General features: G+C 41.1%; 1 protein-coding gene across 1 annotated transcript in view; it reads left to right on the top strand.

The window, feature by feature from the left end:
* Nucleotides 1–21,648, top strand: part of SLC6A19 (solute carrier family 6 member 19) — a 62,219-nt gene that overhangs the window by 22,664 nt on the left and 17,907 nt on the right. The window contains exons 3-10 of the mRNA XM_034761491.1: nucleotides 3,072–3,209; nucleotides 6,112–6,293; nucleotides 7,331–7,441; nucleotides 8,556–8,668; nucleotides 13,748–13,876; nucleotides 16,872–17,028; nucleotides 18,724–18,928; nucleotides 19,094–19,253. Coding sequence (XP_034617382.1) covers nucleotides 3,072–3,209; nucleotides 6,112–6,293; nucleotides 7,331–7,441; nucleotides 8,556–8,668; nucleotides 13,748–13,876; nucleotides 16,872–17,028; nucleotides 18,724–18,928; nucleotides 19,094–19,253 — 1,195 coding nt within the window. The remainder of the gene's footprint in view (nucleotides 1–3,071; nucleotides 3,210–6,111; nucleotides 6,294–7,330; nucleotides 7,442–8,555; nucleotides 8,669–13,747; nucleotides 13,877–16,871; nucleotides 17,029–18,723; nucleotides 18,929–19,093; nucleotides 19,254–21,648) is intronic.

Genomic DNA, 21,648 nt, shown 5'->3' with positions numbered 1-21,648 from the left:
AAATTTCTACCCCATTCTGCTGTAGTAGGAAGAGAGTCTGAGACATAAACCCTTGTATTAGAGGCCTGGTATGAGGCAGGACCTGCTCACAGAATCTGGCAAGAACAAGGCTAATATTGCAGAAATACACATTCCCAAGGATAACAGGGACACACTGAACCCTCCTAAAAGATAAAGTCAGGATGACAATACGTAATAGAGATGTTTTGATCGAACCAACATGTACAAGGTGATGGTGATAACTAGCCACATCATGGAGCAATAACTAACTATGTCAGAGGCAGTACATAACTTGTTTGTATCAGGGTATAAACATGTATTTCACAGGGAGTATCTTTGTCCGGCCTAGGGAAGAATGGAAAGTCCTGACATTCACTGAACTGGTCCATTGTTACAGGCATAAATTTATTAGTGGTCCAGTAGAGTCTGAAGGATACTAGTACCATGCTTCGTTGACAATAAACCTGGCTGGCTGCCTTTGTCCCTTACCATATTTTGTAGTCATTGGGTGGTTCGCTCGAGGTCTGCTGTGCTAGCTGTCTGCGCAGGGTTGGGGCAGCACACAGAGGGAACACATACACGCAGCCAAACATCTATCAACATCTAACCACATCTGCATTGGCTCATCTACTCTTACCAGCAAGGTGGGGGGTCAGAACCCAGGCTCCAACCACTCTGTCCATTTCCCACCCAGCCACTGCTCACCTACTCTAGGGCAGAGAATAAACAAGGAAATAATTTTGCTACTACTACTCACCTATACCCAAGGTCCAGATGGCCCAAGCGTGAGTGTGAGCTGGGGGTTACTTCCCTGAATGGGTATATAAGTCTGAATCACAATCTACTCAATTATCTTTGGGTGATAAAGAGGGTTAAACAAGTGATTGGTGAAAATGCAACATACAATGCTGCCATTTTTTAGTGTTTGTTGTTACATGTAGAGTTGGTAGCTTTCATGCCAGGTGTCTGCCTCAGACTGAATTTTTTTTTGAAAGTTTCAGCTAAAATGGTCAGCTCTCTCACAGAATGAGTGTAGGGGAAAAAGATGTAATTTTGATCTCAGAAATCAAAATGAAATGATTTTAAGAAGCCCTACTATCCCCGTGATTTTACCTGGAAATGCTCCTCTCAGCTGCCCAGAGCCAATGTGGCATCAACGACCAGAACTGAGATCAGGGAGACTCACATTTAACATACTCATAAATCATCTGGAAAAGGGGTAAACAGGGAGGTGGCAAAATATGCAGATTATACAAAACTACTCAAGATAGTTAAATCCCAGGCAGACTGCGAAGAGCTACAGAAGGATCTCACAAAACTGGGTGACTTGGCAACAAAATGGCAGATGAAATTTAATGTTGATAAATGCAAAGTAATGCACATTGGAAAACATAATTCTAACTATACATATACAATGATGGGGGTCTAAATTAGCTGTTACCACTCAAGAAAGAGATCTTGGAGTCATTGTGGATAGTTCTCCGAAATCATCCACTCAATGTGCAGCAGCAGTCAAAAAAGTGAACAGAATGTTGGGAATCATCAAGAAAGGGATAGATAATAAGACAGAAAATATCATATTGCCTCTATATAAATCCATGGTACGCCCACACCTTGAATGCTGTGTGCAGTTGCCCCATCTCAAAAAAGATATATTGGAATTGGAAAAGGTTCAGAAAAGGGCAACAAAAATGATTAGGGGTATAGAACGGCTTCCGTATGAGGAGAGATTAATAAGACTGGGACTTTTCAGCTTGGAAAAGAGGCGACTAAGGGAGGTCTATAAAATCATGAGTGGTATAGAGAAAGTAAATAAGGAAGTTTTTTACTCCTTCTTATAATACAAGAACAAGGGGCCACCAAATGAAATTAATAGGTAGCAGATTTAAAACAAACACAAGAAAGTATTTTTTCACACAATGCACTGTCAACCTCTGGAACTCCTTGCCAGAGGGTGTTGTGAAGGCCAATACTATAACTGGGTTCAAAAGGGAGCTAGATAGATTCATGGAAGATAGCCATTGATGGACCTATTAGCCAGGATGGGCAGGAATGGTATCCCTAGCCTCTGTTTGCCAGAAGCTGGGATTGGGTGACAGGGCTTGGATCACTTGATGATAACCTGTCTGTTTATTCCCTTTGGGGCATCTGCCATTGGCCACTGTCAGAGGACAGGATACTGGGCTTGATGGACCTTTGGTCTGACCCAGTATGACCGTTCTTATGTTCACTCTTCCTTTGATCTCAGTGCTCTCCCTGCTGATGCCAGGCACCATGAAGGAGGAGAAGTATGTTCTTGGACTCAAAGAGGGGATGATAGGGACATAAGCAAATAGACTAGGTAGGGAATGGTATAACAGCAGAGGGAGGTAGGAAGAAACTTAGGGATAGGGACAGAAGATTTATAACCATTGGAGCACATGCTCCTCCAGAACATGTAATTAAACCCAGGATACCCAAGTCTCAACATTCTTCTGCTGTCTAGCAAATACCTATAAACCTAAATGAGTATCTCACCTCTTCCCTACTAGCTGGCCACATAGAGGATAACAGCCTACTTCTGCTAAAAGTTCTCCATTAGGTTGAGTGGTAGAAGACTGTACTGTCCATCTAAATGTCCCAAACCTGCTGATTACCCATGTGGGATCACTATGATTAAAAAAAATAATGGAATTTGGTTTTTGTTTGCTTGTTAGAAAATTACATTTAGAAAACCCTAAAGTTTATGTTAAAAGAATGTTAAGGTTATAAAGTCAAGCATTCAAAAGTTAGGGAATGCCAAATTTACAGTTGCCTCTGTAACCCTCATGTTGTTTATATGGAGAGGTTGTTTGTATAATATGTGTTACTTTGTGTCTAGAATACAAGAATTGTTGTGCTCATCTATATCCATTAAAAAAACCTATTAATTTACATTGTTAAGATACAAATTTTCACAGCATTCATATAGTTGACTGAGATCAGTCTGGTGGCTTAGCTTTATAACATCTTATATTTTTGTTGATATATTTTAACATTCCTTTAAAAACAACTAAAAGCTGCATATTATAATCTTTTTCCTTTTTCTTCAGGTATAGCAGCAATGCTTGTATCCTTCCTGGTGGGTTTATACTATAACACTATCATTGCCTGGGTGATGTGGTATTTCTTCAACTCTTTCCAGGAGCCATTGCCTTGGAGTGACTGCCCACTCAATGCTAACAGAACTGGTACGGATTATGAAACAGTATTTTAATTTGCAAAACACTTTGTCATTAGCAATTAATTCAATAGGAACTTTTTTGTATACACCAACTTTATCAGGGTTGTATGCAGTGTAGTTGCAGCTATGTCAGTCCCAGGATGTTAGAGAGACAAGGTGGGTGTGAGGTAATGTCTTTTATTGGACCAACTTCTGTTGGTGAGAGGGACAAGCTTGTCTCTCTCACCAACAGAAGTTGGTCCAATAAAAGATACTAACTCACCCACCTTGTCTCTCTAACTTCATCAGGGAGCATTTTGATATTTTAATATTTCAGTTTTGCAGAAGAGTATTCACTATACACTGACATCTTATGTGAAATCTGTGTTCTGGAGTTATTATTCCAGCCTTTAGATGAAATAACTGACACATTGTAACCTCTTTAGAACTGGAGCCACTAAGAGAGAGTTGATACCGTATATATATATAGGAAAATACACGTATTTGTAAAAGTACAAGATCCAGTGCAAACATTAGCATTCAGGAGCACTTTGTAGATTATTGGCACCATAAAAAAAAATCTTGGTAAGTTAAAAAAAAAGATACAGTTCAATAATGCTTTTGTATGTTTCATGGTCTGTAAAGATAGAGTGTACCCATTTTCCTCACACTAGCACAATCAAATTTTAAAGTTATAAAGAGCCCCACTCAGTATAAACAAACTCAGAAACATATGAAAATTAATTAAGCATCATCATCTTTGAAACTGAAGATTTCTATCACAAGTGAAATTGATAGTTTTCTTTTAACAACTTTTAACACTGTCTGAGATTTTCAAAAGTACCTAGGAGCTTTCAAATGGGAAATGACCATCTAAAACCTTTAGGCAGCTGTGTCAGAGAAGAGAACAGGTTGGAAATTATTTATCTAAAATATGAGAGGAGGCTGTAACATTTTGTGACATATAAATACATCTCAGTGAGGTGAGACATGTTAGATATAACTTTTCAACTGCACTATTTCAGAAAATAGTAACCAAAATGTATGTGGCACAAATATAAAAGAGCTGCATATTCTGGTAGTCCAGACCAGAATGATATTTAGGGTAGACAATTATGAACGATCCAATTCTGGGTGTTGATCTCAGAACAGATTGCCTTGAATCAACAACAAATGCTTAAATATTGCCCCACTAAATGGAAAGTGTAACGGCTGATGAACACTGACCATGAATGTATGAAGTAGTACAGAGGTGGAAGCACTCCCCTTTGCAGTCAAGCATGGTGTCGCAGGTGAGACTCTGCCTCAGTTTCTCCCCATCTGGGTATAAGACCAAGCAGGCCTTTCTAGTATTAAGGAGAAACCTCTTCCGATGGTCTCATTTATTGAAACAGAAAAAGGAAAACATAAATGAAAGCTTCAGTCAGCTGCTCCACTGGGAACTCTCCACCTCTGGTTTAATCAATCTTATGTCTTGCCTTTCTAACCATGGAACACTCTCAGGCTGAATTTCCTGCCTGAAGCTTGGGCCTCTGCTGGGTTTTCAGCTGGCTTCCACTCTTTCCCCTTTGTTGAGCAAGTCACTGGTAGCTCCCAAGGAGGTTCCACACTCAGTTTGTTCTCTGGGGCTGTTCCTGTCCCTTGCCTGTTCCTCTCTCCATAAGCCTCTGCTCTCCAGGTAGAAATCACTTGGAATAGCTTCCTAACCAGCTTCCCTGAGAAGTCTCTCACCTCAGGAGCTTCTGTTGTCCTGGCTTCTTGACTAAGCCCTCACGAGCCTTTATTAGACCCAAGTATTTCTTACCTAATTAACTGCTTCCCAGCTACTTGGGCAATTAACTATCTGCAGGTGGATCTGGGTTGGGTCACTCTCCTTAGCAGATCCTGTCACAGGTAAGCTGGGTGCCTGACCCCCACCCCTCTAGGGACCAGCTACTCTGTGATGTATTCCCCCCACCCTGTTTTAAAAAATGAACATTGCCCTTCCCAAGGCAAGATTAAGTATTTGCCTATGTCTAAATGGGCTCAACCAGGGTGACCTTATTAAGCACCTTCTCCAGGACTGCTGTGTATGAATCCAAGGATTGCATTCATCTTTCTGGCCACAGTGTTGCACTGGGAGCTCACGTTCAGCTGATTATCCACCATGACCCCCAAATCTTTATCAGAGTCACTACTTCCCAGGATAGAGTCCCCTATCATATCATTATTTTCTTTGTTCCTAAATATATACATTAACATTTAGCCAAACTTACCTGTTCATGCAGAGATCAACAATCAGTAGATCCACCTGTACATTGCTCCAACTCTAGAATTGTGCCCTTTATATTGATAAGGAAGAGGACAATTAATGGCAATAGGGACTCTTGCTTCAAGGACATTCCAGAAGGGAATTCTCAGACAAGATCTCTTGCAAGATAAAAACAATGGAAGGCCCAAAGATTTTTTTTTTAATTGAGTTTGGAGAAGGAAGCTCTCCCTGAAGAACACCCACACATACATCTCTTTTATTTGGAAAAAAAAAGAAGCCAAAATACATACTGTAGAAATTGTACCTGTTTTCATAACTTCCCTCCCCACCTTTTTCTCCCGAAGTCACCATAACCCCCTCATAGCTAGTCAATAAAAGGTGGGAAAGGAAACTCATATACAAGAGTCTTCCTCCTGTTCAGCTTCACAGATTTCATATATAGGGTGGGTTTAATAAAACAACAAATTCTCCATGAGAATTGCCATTAGGCTGGCCTCCTTCTGTAAGAAGAATCTATCAGTTTCCCATGAAACCAGGTTCTAAGAGGTTCTGAGACTTACCAATCAAATTTCAGTGGGATTACAGTTCTGTAATTTAGGATAGAATTAGACCATTGGTGTATAATTATTTTACATATCTATAATAAATTTACTGAATGACCATTTTTTTATGGTTACAGGTTACGTAGAAGAGTGTGCCAAGAGTTCTCCCGTAGATTATTTCTGGTATAGAGAAACTTTAAATATTTCCACTTCCATTGATGATTCAGGCACCATACAGTGGTGGCTTTTACTGTGTTTAACATGTGCCTGGGGAGTACTGTATGTGTGCACAATCAGAGGCATTGAAACAACAGGAAAGGTACTACATTTTGTTTTATATGAGCGTGAGAGATACAAATTCTATTGTGATTCCCTATTTATACAGGAGGACATGTGAAACTAGTCATATTATAAAAGCTACTTATTTCATAAGCAAAAGTAATCCTATTGCTAATATCAATTTTTTAAAAAATCATAGAATCATAGAATGTCAGGGTTGGACGGGACCTCAGGAGGTCATCTAGTCCAACCCTCTGCTCAAAGCAGGACCAATCCCCAGACAGATTTTTGCCCCAGATCCTGCCTCACAACTCACAACGCTGGGTTTAGCAGGCCAATGCTCAAACCACTGAGCTATCCCTCCCCCCAGCAATCTCAGCAATCCTTTTGAACAGGGAAGCAGGATGAATGGGGATTCAATTTATGTGTGGATTCAGTTGGATCCAGCTCCATGATCTCAACAAACCTTTCTCTCATTCTGTATCTTATTTACCTTTAAGATGTCTTAATGAAAGATCCAATAGACTGATCTTTTTGGTATGACCATTCTCAAATCATGTGTGTCTATCCTTATTTGGGTTTGTGCTCATCCCTCAATACTTACTATCTAAATACCAAATCCAAGGTTTTCAAAAATGAGTACCGGTACCTAAAGTTAGGCTCCTAAGTGCATAGTTAAGCACTTAAATAAGTACCCTGATTTTTTAAAATATTGAGCATTCAGCTGCTCCCAAATTTTTGTAATAGCAACAGTAATAATCAGACATCAGGTTGTAGATTTTTTTTTCATAGTTAGCGGTCATGACAGAATGACCTGACTTGAATGCTGAAGAGTTACAACTTGTCTTAAATTGAGCACTGACTCAAAATATATATATTAGTAACTCAAAATATACATGTGTACTGCATTTCTCAAACATAAGAGTTCCAACAGTATGTTAATCATGACCAATTTGACACTCTTTTCTATTGTTTATCTGTTGTTTCACATTTCATTGTTTTCTTCTCTCATTTCTTTATTTTTCATGAAACAGTATTTATCTCATACTTTTAAATATTTATATGTTCCCTTTCCAGGCAGTGTATGTAACCTCAACTCTTCCTTATGTTGTGCTTACCATTTTCCTGATCCGTGGCTTGACATTGAAAGGGTCAGTCAATGGAATTGTATATCTCTTCACTCCCAATGTAAGTAATTGGATTCTTTTGTCTGTGAATGAGGCCATTAAGTAGATATCTGTATCGTTAATAACAAGTAGAAAATAAACCCCTTCCATCAGTATGTATTCTGACTATCCTTCAGGCATCCTAAAAGCCATTTCCTTAAGGCTTGAGTTGGATGGTAGAGCCCTTCTTTGCATTAGAGCAATGGTTCCCAAACTTGGTTCGCGGCTTGTTCAAGATAAGCCCCTGGCAGGCTGCGAGACCCTTTGTTTATCTGAGCGTCCACAGGTAGAGCTGCTTGCAGCTCCCAGTGGCTGCAATTCACCGTTCCTGGCCAATGGGAACTGCGGGAAGCGGCGCAGGCCAGGCCACCATTTCCCGCAGTTCCCAGTGGAACACATTAGGAAATTGTTAATAATTGCATGCTAGCCATTTGCGTCTTCTGTTGTAGTGGTAATTACGGTCTCAAACCTATCACCATATCATGCTGAATATATGCTCCCCTGAAATTATGTTGTTGAACTCCTGAATGGGATAATTCCAGAACAATGTGAACTGTTTCCTCACCTCCGACTACATTCTGCTTCTAGGATGCTTCCATACTCTACCAGTAGAAAGCACTCAGCCTGAGTTTGAAACATAAATGGTGGACGTAGGATGGGATTATAGTCCTATCTTGGAATTTTCTGTCCAGATATCTGTATTAAAATGGTTTATTTTCAGAGCAGTTTCTCACTAAAAGAAGTGTTCAGCTGCCATGGGAAGCCAAGATATCAGGGTTTATCTGTTGATCAATCAGTATTAAGTGATATAATTTTTTGGAGGAAAGAGATAAGGAGCCTACTGTCACCTACAGGAAGACAATTATTTGCATAATCTTGTCTTTTTATATATTTGTTTAAAAAACTACTTATATTTAATTTTAACACATAAGAAACACAAAGAAAAGAAGTTTATAAAAGCACTCATTTCGTTTGCTGTCCATGTTTTAAGAGTGAGAATTAACTATGTACCATCATCTCCAATTATCTTGTTCCAGTCACTAGTATGAATTTCTGATATTCAGCATAAGCTGTAATATTATACAACATAAGGTGTCATATTATACATTCATGAAGTTTTTTGTCTGATACTTCAGGTTACTGAACTGGCTAACCCAGTCACATGGCTAGATGCTGGAGCCCAGGTGTTCTACTCTTTCTCCCTTGCCTTTGGAGGCCTCATCTCCTTCTCTAGTTACAATTCCATTCAGTAAGTAGCAAGCACAAAAAATACAATTTGATATCAGTATTTCATTATTTGAGATAAAGTGTTGCAGTTAGATTCTGCCCTTTAATTGCATAATTATTTAGGGCTGGATAGTTCTCAGCTCCAAAAGTTCAGAAGACTCAAACCCAGCACATCTTCTTTGGAGGGATAAAAGAGTACAACTTCAACCCCCTTTTCTCTGCATCCTTTGGAAGCCCTTGTTCTTTTCTCGTATCCTAGCAGAGCACACCAATGCACTATAATACTAATGAATTCAGCATAATAAAGCTGTATGATGTGAGTCACTACATACTGAATGTCTCCTCCCCTTTTCCCTCCCTCACCCTTTGGAGCAAAGCTGTAAAGCAGGGGAGGAAATGGCAAAATAGGCCAGTCTGTGGGAACTTGGTTTTTTCAGAACTCATCACGCCATGGGTCCAGAAGCAGTGTAGAGTCACAAGGCTCCTGCATAGATAGCCAGAGCCTCTGTAGGGCTCAACAACTCTGTAAATTTAAGGAGCAGAATCCAAGTCAAGTCTGCAGCTGGGTAATCCCTGCTCCCTAAATAGGATAATTCCAAAGAAATTCCATCTTTGGGCAGTTCATGGCATTTCACATACTATGCCTGAGTTTTCTCCACACATAGTGGACAATAACAACGAGGAGTCCGGTGGCACCTTAAAGACTAACAGATGTATTTGGGCATAAGCTTTTGTGGGTAAAAAACATACTTCTTCAGATGCATGGAGTGAAAATTGCAGATACAAGCATAAATATATATTGGCACATGAAGAGAAAGGAATTACCTTACAAGTGGAGAACCAGTGTTGAAGGCCAATTCAGTCAGGGTGGATGTGGTCCACTCCCAATAATTGATAAGGAGGTGTCAATATCAAGAGAGGGAAAATTGCTTTTGTAGTGAGCCAGCCACTCCCAGTCCCTATTCAAGCCCAAATTAATGGTGTTAAGTTTGCAAATGAATTGTAGCTCTGCAGTTTCTCTTTGAAGTCTTATTTTTTCTTGAAGAATGGCTACTTTTAAATCTGTTATTGAATGTCCAGGGAGATTGAAGTGTTCTCCTACTGGCTTTTGTATGTTACCATTCTTGATGTCTGATTTGTATCCATTTATGCTTTTACGTAGAGACTGTCTGGTTTGGCCAAATGTACATGGCAGAGGGGCATTGCTGGCACATGATGGCATCTTTCACATTAGTAGATGTACAGGTGAATGAGCCCCTGATGGTGTGGATGGTGTGGTTGGGTCCTCTGATGGTGTCACTAGAGTAGATGGGGTTTGTTACAGGGATTGGTTCCTGGGTTAGTGTTTCTGTGATGTGGTGTGTAGTTGCTGGTGAGTATTTGCTTCAGGTTCGGGGCCTGTCTGTAAGCAAGGATTGGTCTGCCTCCCAAGGCCTGTGAGAGTGGGGGATTGTTTTCCATGATAGGTTGTAGATCACTGATGATGTGCTGGAGAGATTTTATCCGAGGGCTGTACGTGATGGCCAGTGGTTAGGGTTACCATATTTCAGAAAGCAAAAAAAGAGGATGGGAGGAGCCCCACCCCTGTCCTGCCCTGGCCCCGCCCCATCCTGCCCTAGCCCCACCCCTGCCCCTCCCACTTCCCCCCCTCAGAACCCCCAACCCTCCCCCTGCTCCTTGTCCCCTGACTGCCCCCTCCTAGGACCCCTACCCCTAACTGCCCCCCAGGACTCCACCCCCTACCTAAGCCTCCCTGCCTCTTGTCCCCTAACTGCCCCCTCCTAAGACCCCCCCAAATGCCCCCAGGACCCTACCCCCTACCTGTACCCTGACTGCCCAAAACCTTATCCACCCCTCCCAAAAAGCCCCCCCCCGAACTCCTGACCCCCCCCCGTCTCTTGACTGCCCCCTTCAGAACCTCCCTGCCCCTTCTCCGACCCCCTGGCCCCCTTGTTGTTGGCCTTCACCTAATGTCTCTGTGAGCTTGCTCAGGAACGGCCTGAGCTGTTCATTCCGGCACGCTGGGCAGGAGGAGTGGGGGAGGAGCTCCAGACTGCTGGAGGCAATCTGCGAATGCAGGGAGGGAGGGAGTGATCTCTGCTGCAGTGAGGAGGAGGGGCTCTCTCTGGCTGTCGGAGCCCCATGTAAATGGCACCATCCGGCCGGCTGCCCTGTTAGCCGCGCGTGCTCTGCATGGCGGGGGGAATCCGGACATTTATAAATTCCCCCCGGACGCTATTTTTAGCTCAAAAAGCCGGACATGTCCGGGGGAATCCGGACGAATGGTAACCCTACCAGTGGTGTATTTTCCTTGTTGGGCCTGTCCTGTAGTAGGTGACTACAATACCCACCTGGGGAAGTGAGGAAACAGTTTGACAGAGTTAGACGGGTACCCAGAAGTCACCTACTACAGAACAGGCCAAACAAGGAAAATAACAGAACCCCACTGGCCATCATGTACAGCTCCTGGCTAAAACCTCTCCAGTGCATCATCAATGATCAACACCTCCTCATCAATTATTGGGAGTGGACCACATCCACCTTGACTGAATTGGCCTTCAACACTGGTTCTCCACTTGTAAGGTAACTCCCTTCTCTTCATGTGCCAATATATATTTATGCCTGTATCTACAATTTTCACTCCATGAAACTGAAGAAGTGAGTTTTTTACCCACAAAAGCTTATGCCCAAATAATATCTGGTAGTCTTTAAAGTGCCACCAGACTCCTCATTGTTTTTGTGGATACAGACTAACACAGCTACCCCTCTGATACATAGTGGACAATGTAATCATTTGATTTTTCAGAGTCCAGATAATGCATTTCTTCCTTCACTTCATTCAAGCAAAACTCCCTTTAACTTCACCAAGCTTTTTGTCTGAATAGACAAATTAAAGATTGCAGGATTTGGTCTCGAGAAATACATTACATCCCCTGAGAGATAAAATATATTATCAAGTCAATAGAAATTATGATAAATGGATGGAGTTGGGGTCTGAGTTATGCTAACCAGAAAGTTACAGGCACTTTGTAACCAAATATCAGTTGTGCCCATTTGCTATGGGATTCTCATTATACAAAATGTAATGTGTTTAATATAGGGGTAACTGGATGAAATTTAGTGGCAGGTGAGACATAGAAGTTCACACTAGATAACTTAATAGTCTCTTCTGGCCTTAAACTCTATGAATGTATGTAATGTGTGTGTCACAGTTTCAGGGTACTGCATCTGTATCCACCCCTCCATGGTCCACACCAGGAGTGCCTAGTCAGGGTCTCAGGTCTCTAGCAGTTACCTGTCTCTAGTCAGGGATCCTTGTCCCACTCCCTTCTGATCAGGACATTTTAAGGTGGCTCAGCTCCCTATGATATCCCCAGCAAGCCAGTCTTCCTAACGACCAGTGCCTGTATGTTGTTTTCTCTCCAAGGGCTATGAACTGTGTACTGCCAGCAGTTACAGGTTACCTCACAGCTTTTTCTCAGCAAGAACATTTATTCTTAAAGTAAAAGCATACAGAGAAAATATAACAACAACAATAAACAGATTTAAACACATTAAACTTATTATGTTTTCTGGATGAGAAAGTAGTTCCTGAGTCAGTTTAAACACAGTCTTTTTATATTAAAAATCCCTTTTTTGGTCTCTTGGTCTCTGGGAAACCGAGTTTGAACCAGAATATGCAAGCCTCCCAGGGAGTGATACCTCTCTGGAGGTGTTTACAAAGTAATTCACTTTAATCACTCCCCACTGTTTTGGTTCATGGAGGATACCCCTCTTCCTTGGAGTTGCATATAATTTATGGCCCACCGTGATATGTAAACTTAATACAATACGGTCCCCAAAGATATTGCATAGGGTTGCAATATCTGTCACAGTGTATATGATGCATCTTGCCTTATTTGAGCACACTATTCTGGATGTGAATGCACAGAACTTCTCATTGTTTCATGATCGTTGTGAGTATCTCTCATCCAAGGTGAAGTTTTCAAATACAGGTGAAATACACCTCAAAAATGTAGGTGTGCTCTTTGTGCCAGAGATAGCTTCAATTTACACACGCAGATACCTGGCATTTGGGGCCCTCAGGGCCTCTAGGTGCAGAGCCCTCATGATTTTGGGGGATAGATACAAGTCAAGGGTAATTTTTTTTAAAAAAGTTTCTAGCCTTTTTCATTGTATAGAAAACCTTAAAACAAATATAAGCTATGCAAGAGTTCATGATTTGTAAGGGATAAAATATAAACTGGTCACTAGGGCTGACACTCTGTCACAGTGATTAGGAAAAGTCACATTATTCTATCCTTTCCCCTTCCCCCAACAAAACCATCTTGCAAGTGATACTCTTACATTCTATAATCTTATATTAACATAACACAAGAACTAGGGGTTACCAAATGAAATTAATGGGAAACAGGTTTAAAACAAATAAAAGGAAGTATTTCTTCACACAATGCACAGGCAACCTGTGGAACTCTTTGCCAGAGAATGTTATGAAGTCCAAGACTGTAACAGGGTTCAAAAAAGAACTAGATAAGTTCATGTTGGATAGGTCCATTGATGGCTATTTGCCAGGATGGTGTCGCTAGCCTCTGTTTGCCAGAAGCTGGGAACAGGTGACACTTGATGATTATCTGCTCTGTTCTTTCCCTCTGGGGCAACTGGCATTGGCCGCTATCGGAAGACAGGATACTGGGCTAGGTGGAGCTTTGGTCTGACCCAGTATGGCCGTTTTTATATTCTTATTCTAATTCATCCTCTAACACATTAATAATTTAGCTTAATTACAACTTTATTTCTTCAAGTATAACTTCTGCACGTGATTGATTAATTTTAACTGTATTGAAAATTTGATGTAGCTGTGTTATTCCTTCAATCTAATTAAAGACAAAAATGACTGAGCAATGTTAACGTTTTTAATGATACAGTTTTTAATTAAGTTTATTTCAACTTAGTTAACAGATTTGTTTCTAAACTCTCAGAAAACTTTTTATATACATATAAATTAGTGTCCTGATCCTGTGATAATCCCAATAACCAATTTTTAATATTATATATATATACTGGCGAAAATTCATTGATGTTTCTGTCTTTTGCTTTACAGCAACAACTGTGAGAAAGATGCTGTGATTATCTCCATAATCAATGGTTTCACATCCATTTATGCAGCAACTGTCATATACTCCATCATTGGGTTCAGGGCAACAGAGAGATATGATGACTGTTTCGGCAGGTAAATTGTAATAAAACCTAATTACACAGACTTTTGTTTAGCATGAGTGGAAGCAGCCTGACTTTCCACACCATTAGTTCAGTTAGAATTATTCTGTTATTCATGTGAATAGCACTTGCTTGCACAAGGAGCCCTATGGACCAGTTACAGGATCTGGTCCCATATTGTTGACTGTAACTTAAAAAAAAATCATGATCATGTGCAAGATCAATAACTTTTGATCATCTGATTTTCTAAGATGTGTTTATTTAATTGTAAATGAAAAGTAAATAAAACAAAATGATGGTACCATAATGAGTGGCAGTTGTTTGACCTGTCCTCCTTTTCCACCTATAGGCACCCTATCCTTGGAAGGTTCTGAACAGTGATGTTTTAGAGAGTTAAAACCGTTCAGTCATTGATATTCCATTTTGTGAGACAATTTTGTCAATATAGTTCTTTTAGAAATAGCTATTAAGGAGGCAATTCCCATTGGCACAGAGGTAGATCAGATTGGCAAAATATCCACCACTACCCATGAATACTGAAATAACTATAGTTTTACATGTAATGAGACAATTTACCTCTAGCATAATCAGGCATAAACCACTGAATGCAGCAGAACTGTGTACGCTTACTAGGGCTGATCAAATATTTCAGTGAAAATATTTTTGCAGAAAATTGGGTTTTCCACCAAACCTTTTTTTTTGTGTGTGTATGTGAAAAGGAATTGTTTTCCACTGAATTTTCCAGTGATTTTTTTTTTGTCAAAAAACTAAATACCTGAAAACCAAAAATAAGTTAGCCAAAACCCAAGATATTTTGATTCAGATATCCTGCTGTGGTTTGTCATGAGAGTTGTAGTTTGGTTTCCTCATGTCCCCATTCTTCTGTACGAACTAGGCTCCTCAGCTGGACTATATCTCCCATGATGCACCAAAGCTGGGGACTCCCATGATGCAACCATTTCTCTTCACTGTGAGGTGAGACCATGCTGCATCACAGGAGATATAATCCACCCATAGAACCCAGGCTATAAAGGTGAATGGTAGCATGAGAAACCATAACTACAACTCTCATGAGGCCCTGGCATAATTTCTGAATTGTAGAATTTCAGTTTTTGATTTTTTGAAAGAAAATTTGAACTTTTCTATGGAAGATTTAGACAATTTTTCTTTTGAAGTCCACATCCAACTATCTCTAAAACTCACACCAGCAATGAATATGTCCCAACTATTTTGTGGAACCAGTTCTGCTGATATCTATTTATGAAAGTAATTTCTTTAATTGTAAAAATTAACATAATTTTGAATATATTTATATTCACTATTACCAGTAAGTATTTAAAAAGAGTAATTAAAATTCTTATTTGACCCAAAATGTATGCATAATAAATGCAAGAATAGCTGGTATACCCTATTATACACTTCTACATGACCCAAGTGGGAACAGGTGAGTAATTTTTGTTTGGTTTATTTGAGCAGGATTTAGAGAATTTTTCTTTATCATAATTTAGGGGCAGATTTTCAGCCCCAGGTCTCCAGATGTCTGTGTGCAGATTTGAGTATGCACATACCAGTATGAGTTCTTTGCAGGAGCAAACAATTGTATGTGCACTTTGGGGCACATCCTCAGCCAAGTAGCCAGACTGAGTAGTTGAGCTGAGCAATGATGCGATGTGTGTAGAAAAAAGGTGAGAATCATCTCCCCTCTCCCTGTCCCCTGTCTGCCCCCGGAACGCCTGCCCCTGACTGCCCCCCACTGCCCCATCCAACCCCCGCTCCTTTCTGACTGCCCCACTGGGACCCCTGCCCCCATTCAACCCCCTGTCTCGCCCCGACCGCCCAACCCCTATCCACACCTCTGCCCCCTGACCACCGCATCAAACTCCCCTGCCCTCTATCCAATCCCCCCTGCTCCTTGCCCTCTTACCACGCTGCCTGTAGCTGCCGCCACCACCACGCAGCTCAGAGCACTGGGTTAGGCTGGGCTCTGCAGCTGCGCTGACCCAGGAGCTCACAGCCCTGCTACCCAGAGCATTGCGCTGGGGGAGGAGCGAGCGAGCTGAGGCTGCGGGGGAGAGGGGACAGCATGGGAGGGGCCAGGGGCGAGCCTCCCGGGCCAGGAGCTCGGGGGCTGGGCAGGACGGTTCCGCGGGCTGGATGTGGCCCGCGGGCTGTAGTTTGCCCACCTCTGTCCTATGAGAAGTCATACATATGAAAAGAATCTGGGGGTTATAGTGGATCACAGACTGAATGAGAGTCAATAGTGTGATGCAAGTGTGAAGTATCATTTTGAAGTATATTAACAGGAATGTTGTGTGTAAGACATTGGAGGTAATTGTCTCACTCTACTCAATACTGGTGAGGCCACAGCTGGAGCACTGGGGCAGGATTTCCCTCAGCTCCCAAGGTGAGGAGAGAGAATTGGGCCAAGTTCCCCACTTCCAGTTCTGAGCACCACAATTTAGGAAAGGTGGACAAATTGGAGGAGAGCAACAAAAATGATAAAGGTTTAGAAAACCTCAACTATGAGGAAAAGTCAAAAATACTGAGCATGTTTAGGCTTGAGAAAAGCAGAGTGAGAGGATACCTGAAAACAGTCTTCAACATGTTAAGGAATCTTACAAAGAGGATGGTGATCAGTATGTCTGTTCACATGGTCATCGTGCTGGTCAGGGCTTCTTCATTGAATCTGGACTACTCTTCCAGCCTGACTACAGCTGTGCACTTGCCAGCTTCCTGGGTTGGCTTTCTACCCCTGGTTTCATCCTGATCTGACAGTGATGTCCTTGAAGCACTGTCAGCTGGAATTTGTACCTGCAAAACTCAGTGAGCTTCCTGGCTCTCAGTCCTGTACACAGACAACTAGACAAATATAACACCTTTCTTTATTGTGTCTTCTTTATGACAATGAGACATGGAATGAATGATAATTTATTTGATGATGAATATGAAATCTTAGGTTGGTTATATACAAACATTAATTTCCAATTATTTATATTTCACTTTTACAGAAATATTCTTACCCTGACAAATGCTTTTGATTTGCCAGAAGGTAATGTAACCCAGGAAAACTTTGAACAGATGCAGAAGTGGTGTAACATGACTGATCCAGTGACTTTTGTAGGCCTTAATTTTGAGACCTGTAACCTCGAAAGTTTCTTAACTGATGTAAGTTGACACTATAGATGGAATCTGTAGAATTACTACAGGGTGAGCTGGTAACAACCCTTATTTAAGTTTCTTAACACTTTCCATTATAAAGGATTCTTGCAACCTTTTCTATGAGATGCTTTCACATCTACTCCGTTTACAGCATGTTTTTGATATTTGGTAGAAGGAATGCCCTTGGACTAGGGCCCTTTGGCCCATGAAAATCCATTCAGCTTTTGCTGAGCTATAAAGTGTTAAACATTGACATTTCCCTCCTCTCACTTTCATTCCTCAGGAAACTTTTGGCAGCCAGCCAGAATAATAACTAAACCCACAAATATTCTAAGCCCAGGTTCACTGTACTGTCAAAGTGGTGGCAGACAACACCACACTGGAAAAGCCTACGAGCTGCCAGAGCAGCAATAGTGGGAGAAAAGAAAGAAAGGCTGGATTCCCAGCCTGGACCCAAAACATGGCCCATGTCTCCCTCTGGGGAACAATGTGGGCAGGATTTCCCTCAGCTCCCAAGGTGAAGAGAGGGAATTGGGCCAAGTTCCCCACTCCAACCAACCCCAGCCAACCCTGGACCCATCCAGCCCCACTCTGGGACAACAACCTTCTCCTGCTGCCAGCTAACCCTGTAATTCAGTTAGTTGCAGCCAGTGCTGCCATGCTAAAGGTATAGGTTTCAAACCCTGCTGATGATGGGTTGGTGGGAAGGGGTTGTTACAGTTGTATATAACAGAATTTTATTTTTACCTTTCTCTTTTAGAAAAGTTAGGAAAATACATATGAAAAAAACTACTTTGAGGTAACTATTTAGGTTGCAAAAGACAAGCACTCAAAAGTTAGGGAATGTCAGATTTACAGTTCCCTGGACATCTTAATTTAGACCCTTTGTGTATATGCATTAGGATACTGTCTTTAATTACATGATCACATACTATATTTTTGACAGGATTTTCACATACTATATTTTCCTTATTCAGTGCACAGGATGGATGCACAAATTGGGGAAATCAAGATTGCTCTTGCATTTGTAAATCTGGTACTTTCAAGCTTTTGAGTGCTTGACTTTGCAAACTAAATAACATTTAACATATATTAAAAAACTGTGGATATTTTAAAAAGTTTGTATTTGGGTTTATTGCCCATGAAATAGGAGTGGTTTCAGAGCATAACTCAAACTGTCTTACTGAATTGCAATGTGTAAACTGCACTTCTAGTGATGCTCTGTTTAGGATTGATGTTGTTCTATGAAAACGTGAGTTCACAAAAAGAGTATCTCTAAAGACTGCCTCCATCTAAATTAGCTTGTTGGGCTTGTTATAATCTGATATAATGCCTCCATCTGCACAGTGGCTTATTACCGAAGTCCTTTTCGACCACAACTCCCAGTGATTTCAGTGAGCATTCTATTCATGGCACAATTGTGGGACAGTGATAAGGAGGAAACTATAGGGAAAAAATTGGTTACATAGTTTGATTATATTTTATGTTATTGTCCATTCCGGAAACATTATCTCAGTAATATACTTTATATATGTTATAGTAAATATAATGCAGAATTAGGGTTGATTTATGAAAATAAATAGAAAAGTATAACTATAGTACAGTATAATTCATTACCATCTACGGTATACACGAAGTATTTTTAAATGCTAAATAGTGTCAGTGCTCCTAAGTTTTGAGTCTGCTGTCATTTCTCTACAGGGAGTTGAAGGAACTGGCTTGGCTTTTATAGTTTTCACTGAAGCCATCACCAAAATGCCTGTCTCACCTTTGTGGTCCATTCTCTTCTTTATCATGCTGTTCTGCTTAGGCTTGTCATCTATGTTTGGAAACATGGAAGGTGTTCTTGTACCTTTGCAAGATCTTAATATCGTACCCAAAAAATGGCCTAAGGAACTTGTTACAGGTAGGTATTGTATGGCTCTTCAGTATCTCTTATCTTTCAAGAAATTTGGAATTGTCTTCAGTCTTAAAATTAGTTAGAAGTGAACAGTTAAGTATCTGACATTTCTTACTAGTTTTTATGCTTTACTCTATGCCTAAAATATTTGACTTTTCTCTTTATTTACAGGTTTGATTTGTGCAGGGTCTTATTTGCTTGCCTTTATTTTTGTGCTGAATTCTGGTAACTACTGGCTGGCACTATTTGACAGTTTTGCCGGATCCATTCCCTTGCTGATAATTGCTTTTTGCGAGATGTTTTCAGTCGTCTACATTTATGGGATAGACAGGTATGAAATAAAAATAGGCTTAAGTGTTGTAGAAACTATGCAGGAATGAATGAAGACCATAGCTGCCATCTTACTATACCCCAGTGCATGTTTGCTCTCTAATGGAATTCACAGGAATTACACAAACATAATTTAACCTTTGTAATATAATGTTTTTTAAAAAACTCTCTCAATGAACAGAGAAAAATATCTGTTAAGATTTAGTGTTCTTGATTTATACTGTAGATTAAGGTACTCAGCTTTTCTGCCAACAGGTAATAGTAATCTGTAATTGATAACTGACTACACACCTAAAACAAAAACTAAATAATTTTCAGAAGGGTTGCAAGTGAATAATATACTTAGCAAGTGTTCAAGAGTAGAGTAAACCGCTAAACCATCAGTGGAAATATACCTGTATTTTATAGCATTGATTCATTGTAAATACACTTAGACTTCTTTACTTCTTAACTTTCTGATTTAGTTAATTATTTCTGGTAATAAAATGAGATGATAGCAGCGATTGAGGTGTCAGAAGATGATGGTCCTGGAGCAAATTGATAATTTATAAAGCAGTAAGTCACCAGGCCTAGCTGCATATTCAAGACTTCTTCTTTGAACAGTGTCCCTATGGGTGCTCCACTGTAGGTTTATCTGTGCCCTGAGCCTCTAATCAGAGATTTTAGGTAGCAGTGTCCATTTGGCCCACACATGCGCTCTCCCTCACCCGTTGTTTGCCTTGAGCCTATCTAGTGCTGCGCATGTGAATTGTCCCCAGTTCCTTCTCAACCGCCTTTGGCCTCAAACGGAGCGAGAAGTTGACTCTTCCTTCTCTGCATCATTAGATTAAGTAGTAGTTATTTTTAGTCTTTTTGTTGTCTTTAATAGTTTCTGTTTACCCTGTTGGGATTTTTTAAAAAGAACTTTTTTAAAGGTCCCCCTCCCCTTTCTGGGGGGATCGCCCCCACAGGGGCATATAGTAGTCTAGACTTTTTGTTTTTCTCAGTTACAAAAAATGAACATTTACCAGAGATGCAAAAAGAAGAGTTTCAGGCCATTTCCAAAGAGGACCAGTTAGTAGCCAGAACTGCGCTACAGATGGCATTGGACGCAGCAGATATAACAGCCCACTCAGTCTCCACAGCAGTGGTAATGAGATGGGCATCCTGATTACAGCTTTCCAAGTTGCCCAAAAAAGTACAGCCAATGGTTGAGAACCTCCCGTTCAAAGGCCCCAAGCTCTTCGCTGATAAGACTGACACCTCTCGTCATACTCTGAAGGATTCCCAGGCCACGCTATGATCTCTGGGAATCTATACTGCTGGACAAAAGAGAAAATATGGCTCTCAACCACAGCACAGTTCATGACCACCTCGGTACCCACCATCACAGCTCTCTTACGAGCCACAATGTAAAAGATCTAGGGTACAAAAATGGAAGCAATTAGCCCCCCAGTCCATGACCTCCCAGCCCTCCTTCCCTAAGCACCTTTGACGGGTTTGTCACGGTCTCAAACAGCTGTTCCTTGGAACATCAACTGCCATCTATGCACCTGTCACGGCTCTTCGGAAGTCACCTGACCATCTTTCTCAGCGGTTGGCAGAATATCACCTCCGACAGATGGATCTTGAAGATTATTTTGAATTGTTATGCCATTCAGTTCGCATCCCTCCCCCATAGCCATCCTCCTTCCCTGTCCCTTTTTAGGGACTCTTCTCATGAGAACCTACTTTTCCAGAAAACAGATCATATGTTATGTTTAGGGACCAGAGAATCAGTCCTGATGCAACTCAGAGGCAAGGGATTTTACTCACATTATTTCCTGATCCCCAAGATGAAGGGAGGTTGGAGGCCCATTCTAGATCTAAGGGCATTAAACAGATATGTGCACAGCTATAGAGCAAGGAGATTGGTTTCTAGCCTTGGACCTATAAGATGCCTACTTCCACATCTCGATACAACTGTCACACAGGAAGTTCCTATGGTTCACCTTTAGCCAGAACCATTATTAATACAGGGTGCTCCCATTCGGCTTCTCATCTGCACCCAGGGTATTCTCCAAGGTTCTCTCTGTCATAGCAGCACACCTGCAAACATTAGGCATTGTTATATACCCATACCTTGATGACTGCCTCCTCAGGGCTCCCTCATTTAAGGATGCCATACAAGCCACTCAAACGACCATGCACACATTTTCGCAACTGGGCCTACAGCTCAACACCCAGAAATCAGCACTCACCCAAGTACAGCGACTGGAGTTTATTGGTGCTGAACTTGACACAGTACAAGTGAGAGCATTCCTCCTGCTATACAGGTTCACCACCCTCACAAGTCTCATCGAGACAGTCCAGGCCAGGCCACAAACATCGGCTAGGAATTGTCTACAGCTGCTTGGTCATATGGCAGCATGCACCTT

This window comes from Trachemys scripta, chromosome 2 (assembly GCF_013100865.1).
Source record: "Trachemys scripta elegans isolate TJP31775 chromosome 2, CAS_Tse_1.0, whole genome shotgun sequence".
NCBI lineage: Eukaryota > Metazoa > Chordata > Testudines > Emydidae > Trachemys > Trachemys scripta.
The sequence above is the reverse complement of the archived record's forward strand: the minus strand, read 5'-3'. Positions and strand labels throughout refer to the sequence as shown.